General features: G+C 43.9%; 2 protein-coding genes across 2 annotated transcripts in view; one reads left to right on the top strand and one right to left on the bottom strand.

Annotated features, from left to right (window-relative positions):
• Positions 1–14,397, bottom strand: part of HOOK1 (hook microtubule tethering protein 1) — a 42,610-nt gene extending 28,213 nt beyond the window's left edge. Inside the window, exons 1-5 of the mRNA XM_014598711.3 lie at positions 14,299–14,397; positions 5,260–5,345; positions 3,718–3,790; positions 3,335–3,385; positions 377–509 (exon numbers count right to left, since the gene is read on the bottom strand). Of these exons, the coding sequence (XP_014454197.2) occupies positions 377–509; positions 3,335–3,385; positions 3,718–3,790; positions 5,260–5,345; positions 14,299–14,349 (394 nt within the window). The 5' untranslated portion in view covers positions 14,350–14,397. The remainder of the gene's footprint in view (positions 1–376; positions 510–3,334; positions 3,386–3,717; positions 3,791–5,259; positions 5,346–14,298) is intronic.
• Positions 14,398–14,539: 142 nt separating this feature from the next.
• The window catches only part of LOC102568008 (E3 ubiquitin-protein ligase RNF170), a 33,202-nt gene continuing 31,239 nt past the window's right edge, over positions 14,540–16,502 (top strand). Inside the window, exon 1 of the mRNA XM_059727892.1 lies at positions 14,540–14,644. The gene's annotated coding sequence lies outside the window, so the exon portion shown is untranslated. The remainder of the gene's footprint in view (positions 14,645–16,502) is intronic.

Here is a 16,502-nt window from a genome sequence, read left to right as displayed (position 1 = left end):
AGTTTTAATTTAAATTGTATCCTTAAGCCAGGACACAAATTTTGTAAGCAATTTGCAATTTTAATAGTAAAATAAAATCAATTTAAAGGCCTCTCTGCACTCCACCAAAAATTGAAGCCATTTGAGCCATCTGAACTGTACAGAGAGAGATTTTTTGTTTTTATGAATTCTAGTTACGGAGCATACACATGAACACGCTATAACACATCAGCAGAAGGGTGCTTAAACTTGTAGTTTAACTCAGGGCAGGAACTACTTTTAATGTGCATCTATTCCAGTTTATGCTGAATTTATCTTACTAGTCACCATTTCCTATAGTAAGATATTCCTAAAGACAATGCTTGTTTCTAAATGTATCTTTGAAAACAGTAGGTACCTTGTTTCTTTTCACAGTTGACTGCACAACCTAAAATAAGTTGAAGCAACCTCCCCATCTCTGTAAGATTTGAATGTTCAGATATCTGATTTAAATCAGGAACAAGTTCTTCGGAGATCTGCTGACCCAAGAACTGCAGAATTAAAAAAAACGATAAGGTTAAATCTGGATTCTTGATTTTATACAACATTAATATTTAACATCAAAGGAAACGGTGAACCATTGAGTAAAAAGGTTTTTGGGAAATGCTCTGGACAAAACCTCAAGATAGGAAAGAAAACAAAACTGATAATCTTAGAACTGATGAGGGCAAAGACCTTGGTCACTTCAAGTCAGTTCTGAACAAGAGAAATACAATTATTCTACCACCTGGCAATTTGATTGATGGTAGAACACTGAGACAGCAATTATAAATTAGGGTAATGAGACTATGAAGACAGTGGAAAGCATGTAAAGGACTAGAAAATCAAAATGGCTAGAGTAGTGATTTTAGCTTTACTCGCCATTAGGGACTCCATACGTGGCCTTCTAAATGTCACTTGGGCTGTACCTCCCTCACTTCATATAATCCCATTTCCATCCCACCTGCCTGCTCCCTCTCAGTCCCAGACAGCCCCAGCTCTAATCAAATGAAGTCCTCATCTGCTGCCTTAATTGAGGCACAGATGCTCATGGTTATTTTAACTACGGCAAAGGAGGGAAGGTAGAAAGTAACCCTGTGGTGAGTGGTCCCAGTAGCTAATAACACCAGGGGGCATTTGTGTAGCTTGAAAAGGAAGATCTCCAACAGAGACTGGAGTTGGTTAAGTGCACGGTATCTTTTGGTATCACTCCAGGTTATGTGATGGAATTGTATACTGCACTCTGTTCAAACTGCAGAATAATTGGTGAACAAGACACGCAGTTGCCAATTTCAAATTTGTGGACATAAAACCAGCCGTTCCACACAGTACTGACAGCAGTTTAAGTAGCAGCTGACAACTTGCAAGCAGCTGTTTAATTAATTGACTAATTTCCTTGCCATTTTCAGTGTGGGCAGACTCAACCAAGAATAAAAAGCTAAACACTGACTATGTCCGCTTACAGTAAACTGAGGTAAGTACACAGTCATTTTTAAAGACCCACTGTACTATAATATAAAAAGCCAATAGTATACATAGATACCACAAGCATGTGCAACAGCATACACACTATATGAATGGTGCATTAATTGCAGGAAGCTGAGATTTTCTACAATTACCCCAGCCTTTGCCCCTTTGTATCACATGATCATGAAACTGTTAAGCAATAACATAAAACCTTTTTCTTATCTAAGATCTGTGGCTGCTTACAGACGTTAAAAAAACAACAACAGAAAACAGTGCTTTGATTTAAACTCCACACACACCTGCACCAAGCTCAATGCATGCCCAGAAAAGGCAGCGCATTAGATGGACCCAGCTTGCCCAACATCTGTATAGACTGGGTTCCTTAGTGGGGCTTTTTTGGCACTTTTATCTGATAGCTGATTGAATCAGCTTTAGCTAAAAGCGCTAAAAAAGCTCTGCTGAAGCACCCAACCTATACAGATGGTGCAGAGCCAGGTCAAACTAATGTGCTGCTTCTTCTGGTAAAGTGTGTTTTGGGGTTTTTTTTAAATGTCTGACAGCCTGTAGTCTTAATGAAGGAATGGACATTTCTGTTGCTAGAAATAAGGAACAGACTAGAGCAGAATTTAGAAGCCCAAGTCCAAACTTAGTTGCCATTTAGCCCTTAAGGAACCTCATTTTTATCTTAAAATGCTCCCTAAGCATTCAAAAATCAGCCTGCAAGCCCGCCACCTCTCTGGAGGGTCCGCAGACTTCCAGGCTACAGGATGCTGTTAGGTGAGTGCATGCTTCTCTGCTCCTGGGACATTAGGTGACAAATAATTCAAGGTTGACTGACTGAGAGAGAGAGGGTACTAGCAGGTGAGCATGCACGAGCACACAAGAGCGAATATGACTCTGCAGCTCAATGGTTGTGACATTCATAGGGGAAGGGAAGAAAAAGGAGACCTGGTTTATTGTTTCTGTACCAGGAAATGTTGTATAAACAAAAAAGATGCAAAAGGTTACCTTTGAAGAGAAGGCTCCAGGTATGACTCTGAAATAGAGAAAGGCACTTCTCTACTGCCCTGAGTAAGATACCTAAGCTCCAGAGACGCACAGGATTTAGAGAGGTGGCCCTATCCTCAGTATTTTCTGTGGACATCTTTATGCCCATTTAGCCTCTAGGCTGTTCTGAGACACCTAACTCTGGCAGATGTTGTACAGGGGATCTAGGCCCCTAACAGAATTCAAAATTTTCTTCCAAGGGTTCAGGAAGCCATGCTTAGAGTTGCAGTGCCCAAGCGCCCTTTCCAATCTAACCCTACGAACAGCAGCACCGTATACCTCTGACTGCTCCCCCAGAGATCTCCCATCCAAGTACTGCAAACATTCAGCACTAGTTAACTTCTAAAGCCAGATAAAACAGGAACTTTTTCATAATGCATGCTTTTATAAAACTGCAGGATCAAAAACCCACTCCTTACCCCCTTCATGAGCAATAAGCCTGTTCCTGCGCTATCATTGCCACAAGGAAAAATCAGGCTGTGGAGATATTTACTTACAGCTGACTGAGCATGTCTGCTGCTAAAATCAAAATAGACTAGACAGAATAAGTCCACAGGGTGTTGACCGCAAACCAAGTTTCACTTATTTGATCAAGATGCAGCATGCTTGAGAAAACCCCATTACTCCACCCAGGTTTTACTCGTACTCTGAGTACTTCCAGAGTAAGCGGGATTTTCTTGTACCAGCCTAGATCATGCGTTTCTCAATAAGACATTTATAACAGAAGAAAAACTAGCATTATTCTAGAGTTCACATTAGAGTTTCATGGAAAAAAACCAAAACGATCTTTATATTTGAATAAGAATTGCTGTTTTTCCCCTACCTCATGATAGTAGTCCATAATTCCTTGTAGAACCTTCTTCAGATTACTGGCCTGTCGTATAAATGATAATAAAGGTTATACTATTAACCGCCAACTTTTTCCCAAACTTCATGAAAGTATAGTACAAAAATATCTTACTCTTCACTTAAAATCTACACAGCAGTTTTATCTTGAAGCTATGCATAGTTAAAGTAAGGGAGGAAATACACAGGTATCAGTAAATCTTGGTAACACAGTTCAAATATATTTAAATTTGTTTCAGTATGGTGGATTTTTTTCAACCTGCCCAATGCTATGTTGCTGTGACTATAATATCAGATACACTGAGGAATTACATCCCAAACAACAGCAAATTAACTTTTGCCAATTTTAATTTCTGATACCTTAATTCTCCAGTTATCACCAACATCTTCTTTAATACGGCTTAGCCATGATTGGTCAAACCAGGCAACATCTCTAAAATGAAAATGAAATACATGCCAATTTAATATTTGGTAAATGCAGAAGTTGAATAAAACATCAAACATCCAATATTATTTTCCACTAGGAAGTCTACTATTGTATCCCAAAGATATGTACGTTCCTGGACACTGCATTGTCACTTGTGCTATAGGGAATTTCTTACCCTGCTTAATAAATTCTATTGAATAAAACACTAAATCCAAGTAGTAAACTCATTCTACTCTTTAGGAAAAAGGAATTTTGAAGTTCAAGAACATACTTAGTGAACTGAAGACAGATATCTGAATACTTTCCTGTGCTTAGTTTTTATATGCAAGTGCTTTTTAACACCAGAGTAACACAGGCACTCCCCAGAGACAACTAGTCACGGCACAAAGTGTGCTGCCACTACTTGTCCCTGGTGAACCAAACATTCACACATGTGTGGATGCAGCCTGTGTGTTTAAACAGAAGATGCCCCCTACTAAATCTTTCTTTTAGTATCTGAGCCAGAAGAAAGGCCCCAAAAGCTCAGCTGCAGCATTATCTCATTGAAATACTAGGTTATAACAGTACTATTTAAATTGACTGCAAGATTAAAGAGCAGACATACCATACATGACTCCTGACTGTCACTGCAGTCTTATTTCACTGCTGTAACCTTAGCAGGAGCTCAAGTTATTTTGAATATTCCCCCACCCCACACACACACCTTTTTTTAAATTAGAAAATAAACCGGCACTTCGTGATGTCAACTTTTAACACCTGACCTGTAAAAGCTCCCAACTGCTGCAAGCAAAATGGTCAAGAAGCTGGGTAATTCTAATGGCAATACTACATAGAGGCATGAATTCCCACTCCAAAGAAAAATGGTACAAAGCCAGAAGTCCTGATAGCTACAGAAACACAGTCAAATTCAAACTGCCCAATCTTGCCCTTTATTTGACTAGATGAACGCTGGTATTGTGAATGTAGTGCTACTTTATGCTTCTTTGTGATCTAACAAAAGTAAGCCATGAAGAAACAGAAGTGATTTTAATGTTTGTATTTTTTCAGCATAAACAAGAACAAAAGGATACCTGCAAGCTAGAAAGTATACACCTGCATGACTATGACTTCGTAATTCAATTTACCTTTGCTAGCCATTTTTGAAAAAAAATATACTATATAACTAAACTGTATTTAGTTTTGCGTGTTACAATATCCTGGAAAGGGGAGGAGAGCAAGTGAAGGAGAATTATTCTGAAGTTCCATTTCATCAGATTTATTGACACCTGGTCAACAACAGCCCAAAGTAAGAAGGGGTCCCTATCATATGTTTTGAAATATCTACAATTGGATGGAGGTTTTGGAGGGGGAAGCAGTTTGTTGTTGTTTTAAGACCTACTTCATTTCAAATATCTTGGTCTCGGCAAAGAAGACTGTAAAACCTAAATAAGCACTTTGCATAATCTGATACACACTGAACTAGACCATCAACTTACATTTGATGAAGCACTTGTGCCATGGCAACACCATTAGTCAAGTCTTGGACATCTTTGCAGGGTGCAGCAGTATTAAATGTCTGCAACTAAAAAAAAAGACAACCATTACAATATCTCTCATCAGATGGAGGCAGGGAATTTGCTGCAATGCTACTTTTTAGTATGAACCTTTAGTAAAATGTCTTTTTACTTTAAGTAGCTCAGAACATCAAAATCAATTCCATAAAACTAGATTAGCTTGTAGGCCAACCCAGTGCACTTAATACCTCTGACTTAGAGGGTGCATCCACAACCACAGGCATGTGAGCTCAAGTAGCAGCAGCACAAATTTGGGCCGGAGATTTGTGCCTCAGCACATGTGCCTGAACAAGCACTTTGGTGTGGGGCAAATTGTGACACTTGGGGCAAACTGCCCAGCTCCTCCCGAATCTTCAGTTACAAGGAGCTAGAACCTGGGGCCAGCACCTGTGCTACCCCAGCAGTATAAAAACCTGCCATTGCAAGCAGCTTAGGGCTACTAGGAGCTTCTGAGGGCTAGCCAGTTGGTATCTGGAGACACTAGCCCCTTGTGTCAGGTGGACTGATGAAGCAGCGCTCCTGCACCCTCTACCCACTGCCACAGTCTGGCATTGGGGGCTGCTGCCTGGCTGGAACCTGCTGCCACCTGCCATAGCATCCTCCCCCTTGGACCTGCAGCCCCAAGGCTGCATGCCTGCCAGACCCAGACAGGGACCACACAGCCGCCTGGGTTGTGGTTTGGGCACTGCAGCACAGCCACCTGCATGTCTGGGCCAGCTGCCCATGGGCCATTGGACAGCACTGCTGTCATGTCTTTTGGTGTCCCTGCTCTGCCATCTGGGCAGCCTTCACCCAGAAAATGTGCTCCTTGCGATGGTCCATTTTGAACTGTCAAAGCACATCCTCCTGACCCCAAATGGCCAGAAAGTCAGCCACTTTATTGGCCCTCCAGCTGGGTCCCCGGTTCTGGCCCTGGGCAGACTCCTCTGCCCAGATCCCACCACTTGCCACACCAGTAGAGATCCTGGTGTTCCCTGTTTTAAAATTGCCAATTCTCTGATTTAAAAAACCCAAATTCTCTCATTAAAATACTCAAAATCTGCATTCTTCCACAATTAAAATGAAATGCCACTATATACAGAAAGATCAGTTGGGCAAAGTTTTACTGATATATTTACAATTTTAAAGCAATTTGGAAGCTTACCAGTGCCTCTATCATCATAATAAAATTAATTCTAAATATCTATACACTTTGGCGTTTCCTTTGGTTTTATCACAGAAAAATCAGAGCTGTCCCTGCCCCCTTTGCTTACCAGTATGTGGGGCACTGAGCGGCACTGATATGCCACTGCCTTGCCCCTGCCCTTGCCCCTCACCCCCAACCCACAAACCCTGCCACTGCCCCTTAGTCCTAACCCACAGTCCCTGCCTGCCCCCACTTACTCCATCCCGGTAGCAGCTCTGTCCCAGCACCAGGACATGAGTCCAGCTGCAGCTGTCCCACCCGCTACCTTGTGGCTCTGAGTAGTGCCAGCTCTTGCTGTTCTGCTCCCTGCGCCTGTACCCAGGCCCCAGCAATCCCCATGCTGTTCCTGGGAAGCCCTCAACTGGGGCTCACGGCCTGGGGTCAGCAAGCCCCTTACGTTCCAGGCCAACCTCCCCTTGTACAGGCTTCTCTAGGGGACATGGGGGGCTCTAAGCCCAGGATCACTGGACTGCTTCAATAGTTCCTCATAGCTATTGAATAGAATTTGTTTGTGCTAATGTTTGGCTACACACAAGAAATGCCACATTGGGGCAGACCAATGGTTCATCTACCACAGTAGCCCATCTTTGACAGTGGCCAGAATAGATGCTTTAGAGTTAGGGTGGCAAAGATATGGTATGTAGAGCCCTATCATCCAGACCCCGATGCTGCCCAGGAGTCTCAAACAGATCCACAGGCAGCATGTGTGAGGTTTGCTGGATGGCCCTGTGCATTACATGTGGCACCTGCTCCAGTGTGTCCCAGAGTGGATAGAGCAGGTACTTCATCAAGTGCTGTATAGGGGATGGCCCCAGACTGGCTGCTCCAGGGAACATGGGACATGTGCTGGGCCCAGTGTGCAGAAGCAAGCACCATGTGTGGCATGGTCCCAGAGTGGCCAGAGCAGCAGGTCTGGGACCATGCTGCACTCAGTACCCACCCCAGCAGTTCCAGGTCCTATGCAGGCAGCACCTCCTCTGCTCACTCGGGGACCCCTGCTAGATCTGGCATGCAGGGCCAGGCTGCAGGCCTGATTTGTCCTGTGGACTGGCCCCACACCACTGATCCAGCCCATGAGGCCAGATGAGTTTGACAGCACTATTTTGGAGGGACAACACTGAACTAGGTATATCTAGAGTGATCTAGCCCCTTTTCATTACTGTCCTTGCCATCTACAATCATTGGTTTACAGATGCCAAAGAATACATATCTGACTGTCCTGTTAATAGATCTATCAACTATGAATTTGTCCAGTCCTCTTTTTGGATCTGGCTATACTATCTGCCTCTACAACCTCCTATGGTAAGGGATTCCATGAGTTAACTACGCAATGCATATAGAACTACATGTTTCTGTGCTCTTTATGACCTCAGAGTTTGTATTTGCTAAGTCTGGCTTTCTATTCTGTTTTGCTTTCAAACATGTTGCTGTACCTTCAAATGAACTTAAAACCACCCTACAGCATGTCCTAGTTCTGCTGGGCACTTTTTAAATTGGGCACTGCTGGTGCTGTGGTAGAAATATAAAACTTTTGTTATATAGGTCTCAGGAATCTCCGCAGTAGAGACTGATCCTGGACCAATGAATTCAACAGAGGTTTGCCACTGACTTTAATGAAAGGGGGATTGACTCTTCATTACTCTAGCAGAATTATTTGCTGGAAATGAACATGAAGTCTGATAAATTGATACTAAAGAGCAAAATGTGCTGAGAAATAGTATTCCCCACTCCCACAACACACAGGTTCATTGCAAGGGACAATGAGATGGATCTGCCAGGCCACCAACAGCACGGTAGTTCATAGACATCCATGACTGCTCTCACTACTGCTGAGCTACCCCTCAGAGTAGCCCAGCATCAGATTTAAATTTTGCCACCCATCTGAGTGGAACAAAAATGCTGTCTTAGAAACAGAGCTATCAGGTTTGCATTGCACATGTTTGAAGGATGAATGCCACACCTCCTGGCATAACGCCTAGTGTTTCTTTTTCTGGGCTCTCACATGTTCCACCACCAAATGCCTGCAGTTTAAAACAGGACCATGCTCATAACTAGTTATCAGACAGACTTTTAGATTTCTATACTTGAAAAATAAAAAAAAAAAACACCTTTACATTTATCCCTATGATCCACCCTTCAAGTTCTCCAGCTAACACAGCCAAATCAGCTCTGAAGACAGGTCTTACAGGTTTTAGCCATGCAAGCAGGTTGTGAACTGAAAGAGCTACAGGTTGGGTGTTTTTATTAGAAGTGAAAGGAAAAAAAAGGAGACGGGAGTTTTTAAAGAAAAACACCTCAAATAAACATGATTTGATCCAGGGGACGTTACCCTTATGACTATTAACAATGTTAAAGAGCTGAAACTAAAACTACACATAAACCACAAGCTACCATACTGGCACCAAACACTGCACGGCTTCAGGCAAGCCAGCTCCCAAACTGGAAGTAGGTTAATTAGCAGTAATGACTAGCCTGTTCTGTGCGATCACAACTATGACTCCAGTCTAGGAGGCAGCGCTCAAAGACCACCACAGTGTGTTTCAAAGGGCCACTACCCGGCTCAGTAAGACTGCCAAGGTTTCTCCCACAGATGCAGCCATATAACATTCCACGGGGCTTAATATGTCCAAATCTACCAGCAGATTTGTAGGGGAACAAATAGCAATTTAAAAATATAGCGTCCATATATTCTAAAAAGGCTCTAATTAAAAAAAAAAAAAAATGGCTTGAACATGTACGCCAGCCTCATAGCACCATTATTGCAAACTTGCAAATGGGAAAGGATGAACACGTTTGTTCATACCCTCCACCCTTCTCCTCCTCTACTTATGGAGAGCAGCAGTAACCCTTGGAGGGTTAATTTCAGAAGCATTTTCATAGGCACCTTTTGATTTTCAAGTATCCAAGGCTGTAAAACTATAGGGGTTAAGTTTATGGTTCATTTCAGAGTGTTTTCTAAGAAACATTACCATAAAATTACAAACGGAACTGAAAAGAAGAGCTGTTAATGGAAAATCTACTCTTCTAGCTCTCGATCTACTCCTCTAACTCTCACTCTGGCCATGATCAGGTGTTACTGAAGTCTCTGGAAGTTTTATCAGTGACCTGAGTGTCAGCAGGATTCAAGCCCCATTTTCCCTTGATGATAGAAAATATGACAGAACATACTTAACTTCAAGTATGAATAGTCCCACTGAGGTAACATGACTACACAGATACCTGTTAAGTACGTGTATGTCTGCAGGACTGAGGTCTAGTGTAAGATACCACTATTTTAAAGGCAAGCCAGTGCATCGATTATTTTTATTTTTATATATACATATACCTATACATACACACACATACATATATACATGCATACACACACATTTTATATTTTTTACATATATAAAATGAGAGAGAGAGAGTAATGTTTCTAATAACACATGGCCAAGTCCTACTCTGTCATACTGATGTAAATATAAAGTCCCAGATAAAAGTTTTATTCGGACAAGTGGCATTTCCAGTAAATGGCACAACGCTAAAAGGCAGGGATCAGCAACCCAGGGCCTGCAGGTCAGATGTGGCCTCCTGATATGGGACTTTCGAGGCATTTAGCAGTGTGGGGCTTCAGCAGCAGTCACTTTCCCCTACCTCTTGGGGAAAGGCAACAGCTGTGGCTGGGTCCTAGCACACATCCGCCTCTGACCCAAACTGGGTCAATCTGGCCCATAACTTCAAAAAGCCACTGAGTGCTGCTAAAGGAAATTCAAGAGTATTCATTGCTTTACCATATTAAGAATATGTCCCCATACTATTGTAATGGGCACTGAAATACCTAAGACGCTATTGACACAGCCAGGTCAGGTCATGGTTGCCTCCTTGCTGCTACGGTGCATATAGTTCCACTCTTATTTCCAAAAGGAGAGCGGTATGGTTTCCTTAAAAGACACAAAATAAACGCTCTCTTTCTGGGAAGACCATTAAGAAAATGCCAGACTGAACTTTGTCTTGGAAGTGATAGCATTATCAGACCTCCAAATTTCACCCCACCCCTTAGAAACTCAAACCGGTTTTTCTTCATTTGAAAACTAGCCACTCCTTTTCTGAAATTTATAAATACTATATACCCTAGAATAGTAGGCTGAAGAATATATGGATAACCTTGTATATTCTTCTACTGTATAGCCTTTTGAACAAGTTCAGTGAAACCCAGCATGCAGAATGGTTACCATTCACGTTTACCTCCACCTTTGGAGGATGTGTATATATACTATACAGACAGTCTTAATAATAAACAAAACTTAATACCCAAAAATCTTACAGTGGAGCAAAGTAAAATACAAGGTGAACATCCCTTTGGAATGCAACGAAAATTTAACCATATGAGCTTATTTCTCTGGGCTACCTAGAATGGTGGGAACTTCTTAAAACTCAGACACAAAGAATTTTCCCCATCACTGCAGAAAATGAATGTGTTATTAAACACAGTTATGAAAAATTTAAGTCACATGAACTGTTGCAACACATGGCAGTTAATACATAAAACTTTTTACTAGCTTGTAAAAAGGTCATTGAAATAAGATGATTGGCTAGAAAATGTACATGCAGACATGAACTTTTATTACAGCACATGCTTAAATTGGACGTGTGAATATAACATGGCTTCAGTCTCATGTATATATATAATAGTCTGGCAATTTAAAGATGTCTTAAAGAAGAAAATTAAATTAGCATTCATTTTAAGGTCCCTTGACATAGTTAAGGTTGTTTAGATGAAAATTATGCTCATTATAAAAATAAATTAGTCCAAGATTCTTCATTTCAACTCTATGAATATGTTCAAGAGTGTACATGCTCAGGTTGTTCACTATCATTAGACTACAAGAAGACCTGTATTCTCAAAATCAAATGATTTTTACTTATATATAAACAAAAGGATAAAAATACATGTACTGAAGCAAGGCTAGGAAAAGAGATCACTGGAGAGATGAAAAGATTATAAAAAAAGTGTCAGGAGAAAGGAATAAGAAGAGACAATCAGACAAAAGGAACTATTTTTGAACACTAATCATTTAATACGGAGTATGTGCAAAACTATTAATAGAAGTGAAAAAAGCAAAGGAGAATTAAAACATTATAAGACTAAGTTATTAAAACATTATAAGACTTTGTAGGTTCTGGTGTAACGGAACTCATATCCATATATATAGATAAACATCTACTATAGATACACACATACATATCCCAAAAGAGCAGGTGGTAAGAATGGAATTCCTCCTATTGTAGTTGCTGCCAAACTGTCTCTTATACTTATTTATTTTTTCCCCTAGATCTTAAAAATACTTCTAAAGAGTTAGAAATTCCTCTTCCCTGTTCCTAAAGAGTGTACACCAAATGTCTGGTATTTCTAAAAGACACTGAGTGCTACAAGGCCCCAGTATAACGTGCAAGCTGCTTTATGTAATTCCAACTGCAAATCACATGTTAACTTAGTACAATTCAATCTGGTCAAAAGATTTTGCCAAGCCTACTGTGGATTGGAAAGACAAGAAAACAGTTTTGCTCATGTGCTTGAAGAGGAAGAATGAAGGAAACATCCATTTTGCATCGCTTACTCAAACGGTGGTGCATGCAGCCGTGCACATCTCATACCGTGAGAGCACCTGCATTTAGACAATCTCACCAGTGCAATGTGGAAAGGGAAGAAATTAAAATTCAGATCTATTTTTTTTTCCTTTGTCAATTCACCTGCACTTTAAATGTTCTGTCAATTCCCTTTTTTGGTTCAATTATTAACAAAAGTCAGAGTCAGAACCAAAGAAGCGCTGACCAGCCCCTCTGCCAAGGAGATGAACCTATATTTTCTACCTACACCCTTGTTCTTGCACCAACCTTTTGTTGTTTTCAAGAACTGTGTTCCTTCCCCCTTTTCCCCCAAGCACAGCAACAGTTGTTCCCATCAAAAGAAACCTTCATTTCCAGCATGCACCTGCCTCCTTGTCGGTTCCCTCTGCCAGGCTCCGGCAGCCTCAAATATCAGCTCTGGCCTGTGAGCAGTGACAACATGGGAAAGCAGGACACAAGGGCAGCACTCCCAAGAAGCAAGATCCCTGCTGATGTATAATTCAGAGGGCTGCAGCCTTTCTGCTGTAACTGAGAAGCAGGGCAAGGACCCCACAGGCGGCTCCTGATGTCTTTCAATCTGATGTGTTAGGAGTGAAATAAACATCGGCTCCCTCCCACAGTGTTAGCGGAGATGAGCCTCCCTGGTGAGAACGGGTATTTCATGACAGCTGTCCAATATATCACACACACACACACATACAGGGGCATGTAGACATGTACGTATGTATGGATGCATGTATATGCGTATGCATGTGTGGGTAAAGATGTACGCATGTACCCATGTGTGTATACACCCCCCTCAGACACGTGTACACGGTCATGTAGATATGCATGTATGTATGGAAGCGTATATATGTGTATGCATGTGAGCATAAAATATGTATGCATGTACCCATGTATGTATACACACATGTACCTGGGCATGTAGATATGGATGTATGTATATGTTTATGTATGGATGTGTGTATATGCTTGCGCATGTGTGGGTAAAGCTGTATGCATGTAACCATATGTGTATACACACACACACGTGTACGTGAGTATGTAGATATGTATGTATGGATGGATGGGTGTGTATATGCGTATGCATGTGGGCAGGTGTATGCTTGTACCCATGTGTATACACACACACATGTGTACATGGGCATGTAGATAGGTACATGTGTACGGATGTGTGTATATGAATGTGCATGTGTGGGTACATGCATGAGTATGCATGTACTCACGTATGTATATGCACACATGTGTATGCAGGCATGTAGATATGTACATATATATGGATGTGTGTATACGCATGTGCAGGCAGATGTATGCATGTACCCATGTGTGTACACACAGACACATGTGTAAACATGCATGTAGATGTGTACGTATGTATGGATGCATATATATGCATGTGCATGTGTGGGTACAGATGTATGCATGTACCCACATGTGTATACATACAGACATGTATGCAGGCATGTAGATATGTATGTATATATGGATGTGCGTACGTGCATGTGTGGGCAGATGTGTGCATGCACCCATGTGTATATACACAAAGACACACGTGTATGCAGGCATGTAGATATGTATGTATATGTGGATGTGCATATATGCATGTGTGGGTCGATGTATGCATGTGTATAGACGTATGTAAGCAGGCACGCATTCGTGCACACGCGCACAATGTGCGTCCGTGTAGGTAAAGGCATACGCATAAACCCATACACGTATACACACACCTACACTGGCATGTGCATATGCACGTCTCCATGTACACACGCACGTCCACTTGAAAACATGCGCAGGCCTGGGCTCAAGGTGTCTGCACGTCCCCCCGCCCGCATACACAAGCGTGTGTCACAGCTGCGCACTGAGGCTAGCGCACACCCTCCCCTAAACCCACACCCACCCCCATACGGGAACACGCCCGTACACACGTGGGCGTACGCGGGGGTCAGGACGCTCCCGCCGACCCACGCGTCCACCTGCAGCTCCATACATGCCTCTGCAGGGTGAAGGGAGCGCGGCACCCACGCGTGTGCACAGCAGCCCCCCCCCCCACGGGGTCGTGTCCCCACGGGGGGAGGGGCACTGTGACGTCTCAGCGGGAGTAGGGAGCCCCTCCCCCCCGCCGCGCGTGGGAGCCCCACGGCCCCGTGGGGGGGGTATGCCCCACTCACCCAGAGCACGAGGCTGTGGCAGAGCTGCCGCGCGCCCGGACCCGGCTCCATGGCGGCTCCTCGACCCCGCAACGACGCGCGGCGACGTGACAAGCCGCCGCCCCCGCCCGCGCCGCTTGACGGATGTGCCGCCCGGCCAATCAGCAGCCGGCACAGGGAGGCGGGGCCGTGCGCCCGCCTACCAGGTGTGCGCCCCTCCGGCGCCCCCTGCCGGGCGCGGGCGCCAGTGCGAGCTCCTGGCGGCCGGCGGGGGCTCCGCGGACAGAGCCCCGCGCCCCGGAGCGGGCCGGGCTGGTCACGTGCTGCTCCTGTCCCACCTGGGTCTACACCAGCCTTTCTCAAGCAGGTAGGGAAGGGCGATGCACACCTGGCACTGGTCCCCTGCACATCCCTCTGACCCTGGTGTCAGGCTCGGTGTGGATTAGACCCTCACACCGGTTTTTGACCGGAGTGCACGCGCCGAACTTCTGTACGGTCCTGGGGTTAGTTTAGGGTGGTCATCTGTCTGCTGTCCTTTACTGATACGAAACCCGATGTCCTCTGTTTTTCTCTTCCAGACGGACTTTCTCTTGTAGAGAAAAATAGAGGACGAACTTTCCCTTTGAGCGAAAAACAGCGGACGAACTTTCTCTGGTAGAGAAAAGCAGAGGGTGAACTTGCTCTTCGAGAGAATAACAGAGGACAAACTTTCGCTTCAAGACGAACTTTCTCTTCAGGAGAAAAATAGAGGATGAGCTTTCTCTTGGAGAGAAAAAATGAGGACGAACTTTCTCTTGGAGAGAAAAAGAGAGGACGTGAAGGGGTCCGGTTTTGTACAGGACAGAGGGCAACTGGACTGTCCTCTGTGATGGCCACCCTCGTTTCGTTCGATTTCCGATCGCTCAGACTAATCTAAGTGTCATGTCTGTATGTGTCCACTTTAAAAATGCGCCACAGAAAGATGAGGGTTGGAAGGGGCCTCAGGAGGGCACGCCTAGTCCAGCCCCCTGCTCCAAGCAGGACCATGACCATCCTTACCCAAACCATCCCATCCAAGTGTTTGTCTTTAAAACCTCCAAGGAAGGAGAGGCCACCACCTTTGGGCAACCCGTTCCAGTGTTTTGCTACCCTCCTAGTGAGAAATTTCTTCCTAATATCTATCCTAAACTTCCCTTGTAACAAATTTTAACAATGGATCAACAAATTTTAAAAATGGATTCTCCTTTAAAGGAGAAAAACGTGGGAAACCACGGCTTTTCCCGGTAACCTGTTGCAGTGTTTTACTATCCTCTAGTGAGAAAATTCTTCCTAATATCTAACCTAAACTGCCCTTGCGACAAACTTTAACAATGGATCAACATTGTTAAAGGAGAAATGGATTCTTCTTTAAAGGGAAAAAAATATGGGAAACTGCAGCTTTTCCCTTGCAGGCTGGCAGAGCTCCAGCCTGCAAGGGGCTCCCTGTGCCCCACAGACCCACCGCCTGCCCCACACACGGGGGGGCTGGAGGCAGGGGGTCGGGACTGGCCATCAATGTTTGCAAATGGGCCTGGTTCAAAAAAGGTTGAGAACCACTGGTCTAGACATTGGGGTAAACACATGATAGCATCTGAGGTGCCATCCACACCATTGCACCTTGGACAGCACCACTCATGCAGCATCAGATCTTGTCATGCCATATTGCCGGCGCGGGAGGAGACCTGGGTTGCAACCCCAGATTTCCCCTGCACAGACAAGTAGCCAGCTCCTGTGGTTGGGAGGCCTGCAGCTGACGGGCCTCACAGCTGCAGCAGCATCACATGGTGCACCCCTGCAGCTGGTCGCCCCGTCAGCTGATGGGGCTCCCAGCCACAGAGGAGCACTTGGCCATGCATCCAATTAATGGCATAATAAGGAGTGCAAGGTTATTACCCATTGTTGTGAAATAACTTTGTGGCTTATTCATTGTTTTATCACACAGTTAACTGATTGAACCTGTGGCTCGGTCACAGACGTGGCGAAATGTATAATCGTGTCTTAGGCGTAATGTGCCAATGGGGCCTTAGGTTACCGCACACATAGTGTGTGGAGCCTTTGGGCGACTGCCAGTTGCAATGGGGTTGTGAAGTGGATAGTAGCCTCTGACAGGAACAAACTCAGTGTGGCAACTGAATTCAAATAGCTCGCTGCTGTTTCCTGGAAGTGCATTCACAGCAAAAGCCTCCTCAATGCATAGAACAAATGAT

Source organism: Alligator mississippiensis, chromosome 5, assembly GCF_030867095.1.
Source record: "Alligator mississippiensis isolate rAllMis1 chromosome 5, rAllMis1, whole genome shotgun sequence".
In the NCBI taxonomy this organism is placed as follows: domain Eukaryota; kingdom Metazoa; phylum Chordata; order Crocodylia; family Alligatoridae; genus Alligator; species Alligator mississippiensis.
Note: the sequence above shows the minus strand (reverse complement) of the source record. Positions and strands in the feature narration are given on the sequence as shown.